The 7368-nt window shown below is 43.1% G+C and overlaps 1 protein-coding gene across 1 annotated transcript in view; it reads right to left on the bottom strand.

The window, feature by feature from the left end:
- DNAH9 (dynein, axonemal, heavy chain 9) overlaps positions 1-7368 on the bottom strand; it is a 362890-nt gene that overhangs the window by 290826 nt on the left and 64696 nt on the right. The window contains exons 17-18 of the mRNA XM_005875413.2: positions 3249-3471; positions 2448-2614 (exon numbers count right to left, since the gene is read on the bottom strand). Of these exons, the coding sequence (XP_005875475.1) occupies positions 2448-2614; positions 3249-3471 (390 nt within the window). The remainder of the gene's footprint in view (positions 1-2447; positions 2615-3248; positions 3472-7368) is intronic.

Here is a 7368-nt window from a genome sequence, read left to right as displayed (position 1 = left end):
GCAGACACAGGACCATAAGAACCAGCAGGCACAGGACCATAAGAACTGGCAGACACAGGACCATCCAGAACCGGCAGACACAGGACCATAAGAACCAGCAGGCACAGGACCATAAGAACCAGCAGACACAGGACCATAAGAACCAGCAGACACAGGACTGTCCAGATCAGTGTGTTCTCCTGGTTGGAGCCCCAGGTGCTGACAGTGGGCAAGACAGAGCACAGATGGACATCTTCACCAAGGGAAGATGTGTGTGTGTGCGCACATGTGAGTGGACTGCCCATCCTATAGTTGTTCTGTTTATATAAAGAGCCCTAATCACAAGTAGGGGGTGTCTGAGAGAATGCACACCCCAAAGTAAATCTTTTACCTCAAATCCTTCCTCCAAAATGCCTTCCAAAATTATTTTAAATTCTATCAGCCTTTTTTTAAAAAACCAAAAGGAGTCTGTGAGAACTTAGAATGCTAACAGTTTAGTAAAATCCTAGAAACTTTAGTTCCAACCACTATGGGAAACAATATAGAGTTTCTTTCAAAAATTAAAAATAGATCTACCATACAATCCAGCAATTCCACTTCTGGGTATATAACCAAAGGAAATGAAAACCGGATTTCAATGAGATATAATCACTCCCATGTTTATCAAAACATTATCACAATAGCCAAGATAAGGGAACAGTCCAAAGGCCCATCAGTGGAGGCATGGACAAAAAGATGCGAAGCATATACATAATAGAATATTATTCAGCAACGAGAAAGAGGGATATCCTCCCATCTGCAACAACACGATGGACCTTTAGCACATAGTACTGAGCTAAGTCATAGAAAGACAAGTATTGTATGAGAATAAAATGGTGGTTACCAGGTGATGGGAGTGGCAGTAAGAGTACATTGAAGGGTACAAACTTGTAACAAGTAGTCAATAAGCCATAGAAACGAATGCACAATATAATGAATCTATATATATATAAACCTAAGTGACTGGATGGCTAAATGGTTAGTTGACTGGTCGCTATGACACACACTGAACACCAGGGGGCAGACGCTCAATGCAGGAGCTGCCCCCTGGTGGTCAGTGTGCTCCCACAGTGGAAACGCTGCTCAGCTGACCAATGGGCGCCTGATGCAGGGCTCATGGCTGGCGAGTGCTGCTGTGGCGGCGTAGCCTTTCCCAATGGAGACTGACTGGGCGTGAGCCCGCGGAAGGTGCAGCGGGGCCAGGATGAGCGGGAGTGGCAGGTGGCGTTGGACTGCCAGTTTCAGCCGAATCCCCACAGGTCATGCTGGGCCTCTAGAATCTATCTATAATAATAAAAGTGTAATGTGCAAATTGACCAAATGACTGAACAGCAGAACAACCATCCAGCTGTCTTTCCAGATGACCTTCTGGATGACCTTCCGAATGAAGCTGGGGCTGCTCCATGGCTGTGAGGGCTGAGGCAGCTGGGCTGCAAAGGCCTACTCTTGCATGCATTTCATGCATAGGGCCTCTAGTATATATATATAAGCCTGAGCAACCGAACAACCAAATGACTGGAATGACCGGTCGCTATGATGCGCACTGACCACCAGGGGGCAGATGCTCAACACAGGAGCTACCTTCTGGTGGTCAGTGTGCTTCCACAGTGGGAGCGCCACTCAGCTGAGACCCAACCCAGAGGCCCACAGCCCGGTGGCAGCCATTCCCTCCCTCAGTAGTCCTGCAGGTCCAATCTCCAGAGAATGAGCCAGGCACAGACGGACCAGCACCACCATCATGATCCCAACAGCACTGCCGGCCTCCTGGAAGTTGGCCTCGGGCACCACAGCTGCTTCCTCTCCCTAGATGCTCCGCCAGGAAGAAACAATATAAAAGCAGCCTCCAGGTGGCTCCCGACAACTGGTGCGAAAGTCAGTGGGATCGATCGGGATCTCGGGCCAGCAAGGGCGTCCCACCACCTGCCCAGAGGGCCGATCGTGTCCCGGCCCCCTCTCCCCCCTTGGAACCCTACCCATGCACAAATTCATGCACTGGGCTTCTAGTAGACAATAATATTGCACTATAATTATGCAGTGTGATAAACATTGCTACATTGGCAATCATATCACAATAAGTAAATGTATCAAAGTAACACACTGTACTTGTAAACTTACTGAATGTTACATGTCAGATTTATGTTTTAAAAAACCTCTAGTAATTTTACCACAGTAATTTTCTAGACCTGGAGAAACAGAAGGTTCTAGCCTTTTTTTTTGTTGTTGAACAGCCCTTGGCCATCTCACTCAGGCCATGATAGGACTGCCCACATCAGCACCATGTTCTAACCTACGGACCTCAATGGGAGGGAAGACTGGTGACTAGTGTCCCTGTCCTAAGAGAACAGGCAAACCCAATGCAGAGATCCTCAGTGACTCCGAGACCACCGTGTTTAAAGGAAAAGAGGCAGTGGCAGCAGCCTGGGGCCTACCTGAAGGGTGCCTCTCTGTGGAACCGCTCCCAGAACTGCTGCTGCTCAGCCTCGAAGGCGGCGCACCTCTGCCGGAGAAGGGCCACCTCGCTGGCCTGCAGGGGGGCCACGTGCTGCCGCACAGTGATGGCCAACTTTTTTATGTTGTTCCACTTCTCAGGCAGCTCCTGCAAAGGAGACGTCAGTGTGCTCAGACCCACCTGGTGCTCCCCTCCCCACAGTCCCAAAGCGGAGCAGTACCCAGTGTCCTCATCTCTGCTGCAGTGCCAGGGCCAACGTCCCGGTACCACTGGACCGTTCTCAACCCCCCGCCTTGACGTGTCTCCCGGGTTGCCTGCTCTTCTGACTATCACCTACTTCCCACTCAATACCGTTCTTCTTGTTCCTCTTGACCTAACCTCTAACCTGGAAATCCGTGCCCTTTTCTCTACTTTCAGGAGTGCTGGGATATTTTCTATGTCTCCATTTCTACTTACATCTTAATGTTTCTTAAACCTGCTTTTTTTTTTTTTCACTGAATCAAAAAGTTGGCTCATCCCTAATTCTGGTAAAAACAACAACCCAAAACACTTATCTACATCAATTCTCCCACACCACTCCAGCATCATATTGTTTCAAATTTATTGAGTTTCAGGTATGTGCTAGACATTACACATACGTGACACATATAGTCCAAAACATGGACCTTGGGTTGTCAGCAAGCCCTGATTTTCATTTCCTTAAACCCACCTCACTCCACTCTGAAATCTTGGAACTTTCCCTCTATTTCTTTTATTAGGAAAACATAAACTTAGCACTGACCTCCAGCTGCTTAAACACCGTTTCCGGCAACTCTTGTTCATAGGTCTTCAGCAATTCAATGGTTTGCTTTAAGGGCTCAAACATCTCGTCAGTGCTGCTCTGTCGTTCTTTAAGAGCCATAAGGTGTTGCATAATCTCGACCAGTCCGTTGGAATCTCCTTTTTCGACTTTCTTGAGCAAGCTGCCCTCACTATTTTTTATAAACACGTCAAGGTCTGCCAAACTAAGAAAAACAGACGAACATCAGGAACCATTTTCCTTCTACTCCTCAAAAGGAAGTTTTATGTATTTCCCCAACAATAATATTTTTTTGTTTTTTTTATGGAAAGCTTTGCATGTGCCCAGCACTGGGCACTGTCTACCAGTATATCGTGATGATAAGAGTCAGCCCTATTCACAAGTGTCAGTCATGAGAGACAAGGCTGAGACCTCTGTTCTGGAAGAGACTCACATGACACATTAGTGGGACAACTGATGAAATATAAACAGTTGCTAATTCTACAGCAACATTAACGTCCTGCTTTGGATAATAGAAATGTTATCATTTGGGAAAGCTGAGTGAAGGTGAAGGTAAAAGAGAACTCGGTGTTATTTTTGCAACATTTTTGGAAATGTGAAATTATTTCAAAGTGAAAAGTTTAAGATTTGAAAATAAAAAAATACTGTGGCCTCTAAAATTGTACACATTTGTGTTTGATTCTGACACAAGATGGCCGAATCATTCAGCATTTCTGAGTTTCAGTTTCCCCATCTATAAGATTGAAAAGACCATCTCTGTCTCACTGGATATTGTGAGAATTAAACGAAATTTATTCTTTAATTCAAAACTATTTATTTATTGAGCATCTATTATGATCGTGCTTCTAGGTTCTGAGGATAGAATGATAAACAAGATAAACAAAGGCTCTGCCCTTACAAAGCTTACTTTCTAGTGGGGAACGTAAAGAGGAAACAATAAATTGTATAGTTTCACATAATGATGAGTGCTATGAGATAGAGACGCAGACTAGGACCATTTTCCATGGAGCAGTCAGTGAAGGCTTCCTTCCCAAGGGGATATGTAAGTGAAAATGTAAATGATGTGAAGGAGTGAGCCACAGAAGAAAGTGGGAGAAGAGCTTTGCAGATAGAGGGGGCAGTATGAGTGAAGGGATGAGAACTCTGAGTAGGGGAAGGACATGCCTTGGTTTATGTTTTCTAAAGGATCTGTAGCTGGAGGAGAGCAGGTTTTATTGGAGGTGGTAGTAATGATGATAGTGATAGTGGTATTGGTGATGCGGATAGGAGAACAGAGAGCATTTTTAGGGACTACAGTCAGTGTCCAGGTGACAGGAGATGTTGGCTTTGACTTGGATGGTGGACATCAGGAGTGGTCAGAGTCAAGATAATTTTGCATGCAGAACCAGCAGGACACACTGAAGGATTGGAGCAGTGGTCGGCAAACTGCGGCTCAGCAAACCGCGGCTCGCAAGCCACATGAGGCTCTTTGGCCCCTTGAGTGTGGCTCTTCCACAAAATACCGGCTCTTCCACAAAATACTGACTTCTGCGCATGGGCCATGAAGTTTCAATCGCACTGTACATGTGCGCCCGCACGTGGTATTTTGTGGAAGAGCCACACTCAAGGGGCCAAAGAGCCGCATGTGGCTCGCGAGCTGCGGTTTGCCGACTACGGGATTGGAGGAAAGGTGTGAGGGAGGGAATGAGTAAAATCCATAATGACTCTGGCAATGGGGTAATAAATGATGATGCTACTTAAAGATATAGGAAAGAATTGTGGAAGACTAGATTTTTTGAAGGGAGAGGAATAAGTTTTAAACATGTTTGGTTTGAGATGACAGTTGAATGTAATTCTAGAGTTCCTGAGAGGTAGGGCTGAAAATATAAATTTGGTAGTTACCAGCACACAGATGAATTAACATGTTGGGTTAGGGATCATATAGCATAGAATGTAGACAGAAGAAAGTTCAGGATTGAGGTTTCAGGAATTTTAATATTTTTAGGTCTAGAAGAGGAGATGAGTTCTGCCGTGGAGATCAAGAAAGCAAAGGTTTAGAAGGAAAACAAGAAATGTAAGGTATCTTGAGAGCCAGAGAAAGAACCTGCATGGGAAAGAGGGAGTGATCAGTTGTGCTGAATCCTCTTGAGCAGAATAAGTAAGATGATGACAGATCATTACCACAGGACACGGCCATATGAGAGTCATCAGTGATCTTGACAAGAGTGGTTTCAGTGGAGAGGTCTAGCAAGGAGGCCTGACTGCAGAGTAAGTGGAAAATTGTCAGCTTCTGTTTCAAGCTGTCTGGTATACACAATAAGATGGATAACCCTTCTGCTAAAACAATTAAAATGCTTAAGCAAATATTTCAAAATCATTTAAAAATGCAGCACTAAGGTGGCATGAAATTAAGGAATCTCCAGAGGCTGAAAATGTAGTGAAAGCAAGAACTAAGCAAGATTCAAGGCTGGATTTCATGTGATCATTTCTACGGAACCCTGGAAATCTTGAACTAGTTTGATTGCTTTGTGCTATGTGAGGAAAAGGTGATTAAGCCTCATACCCACACAAGGTGAGGGAACTAATAGGAAGCTGCATATAAAATTGCAATACAATAAGGTGAACAAGGAATAAACATGCTGCACAAAAGGGGACAGTATGGAAACATGCCTGCCTTAATCTGGGCACTAGGTGGACCCCTGGGAAAGTTAAACACAAAGGGGTTGGAAGAGTCCCTTGATGACTAGCAGAAATAAATATAAATCCTTTCTGGAGGAAGGAAAGTAGAATTCAGTCCTCAAAAGAGTTCCACAGATAATATTCCAAGGAACATTTTTACAATCAAAAGTCACAAAATATACAAGGAAGGAAGTCACCATGAGTAGAAGGAAGCAGAAACAGCAACATTAAACCTGTTAAGATTTCAGATATTAGAATTCAAATGCAGGATATAAAATAACAATATTTAATATATTTAAAGGACAGAAAAAAAGAACTCTTGCTTAAGCACCTTGCTTTATCATTCCTGACCCACATAGCAGGTGAAAGTGCTTTCCCTGCATTTTCTCGGACATCAATTCAGGACTGACTAAGACAAAGGACTTCATCCTTTTAAGCACAATATATCAGCTTAGACAGAAATGGTTTCTTTGGGAATCACCCTCCACAAGCCTAGATAAGCTCTTCCAGTCTCAGTAGTCAGAGCCCCTGCCCTAACCCAGCTCTAAGTTCAAGCATAAATTCAACATAGTCTCAAAGTCAGGTTTGGAGGCAATTTGAGAGGTTCTTCAAATATGCCCAGAGCCTTTCTATTGAATGATAGATTATAGAAATGAAAAAAATTAATTTAGATGAATAACATAAAAATGATGGCCTGTGATGGCATTACTTTGTGAAGAGAAGCATAGGCAAAGCTCTGAATATGTGTTTTAGCAAAGGAAAAATGATTGCACTGTGCTATGATAATGGACAAGTCCAGGATAAAGAAGGTAACAATTTTCTGTAGGCCTTTATGTGAACTTCATCTATGGCAAGAAGAAACAAACCATTTTTAAGTTGATGAATCAGAATTTGTCTTTATTAGAGGGTATCCTCTAATAAATGTATTATAAAACTTAAAAAATGGATAAATAAAAGTCAAGCCTTAAAACTAGAGCAAAGAACAAGAGGATATAAATATGAGCAAGCAAAATTATAAAATAGCCAAATAGAAGACCAAAAAATGGAGAGTATAATTAACATTTAAAGCTTATTGAGTGGGTTAAACAGAAGAGTTAGACAAAGCTGAAAGAGTGAGCTAACTGCTCTATTATAAAAATGGAGGAGTTATCTAAACTGCAATGCAGTAAGTCAAATAATGGAAAAGTATGGAAACTGTTAGAAGACACAGAAGACAGTGAAAAAAATCTCACATAAGTATAATAAGCGCTCCAGAATACACAGATAATGGGCAAGAAGCAATCTTTGAGGAGATCCTGGCTGAGAATATTTTTGAATTGTTGAAAGACACCAAATGTAAAGCCGAACAAATTCCAGGTAGAATCAATATAAAGAAACCCTCACATAGGCACTGCAATATGAAACCGCAGGACAAGAAAGGGACAAAAGAAATCTTAAAATTAGC

Source organism: Myotis brandtii, unplaced genomic scaffold (assembly GCF_000412655.1).
Source record: "Myotis brandtii unplaced genomic scaffold, ASM41265v1 scaffold461, whole genome shotgun sequence".
NCBI lineage: Eukaryota > Metazoa > Chordata > Mammalia > Chiroptera > Vespertilionidae > Myotis > Myotis brandtii.
The sequence above is the reverse complement of the archived record's forward strand: the minus strand, read 5'-3'. Positions and strand labels throughout refer to the sequence as shown.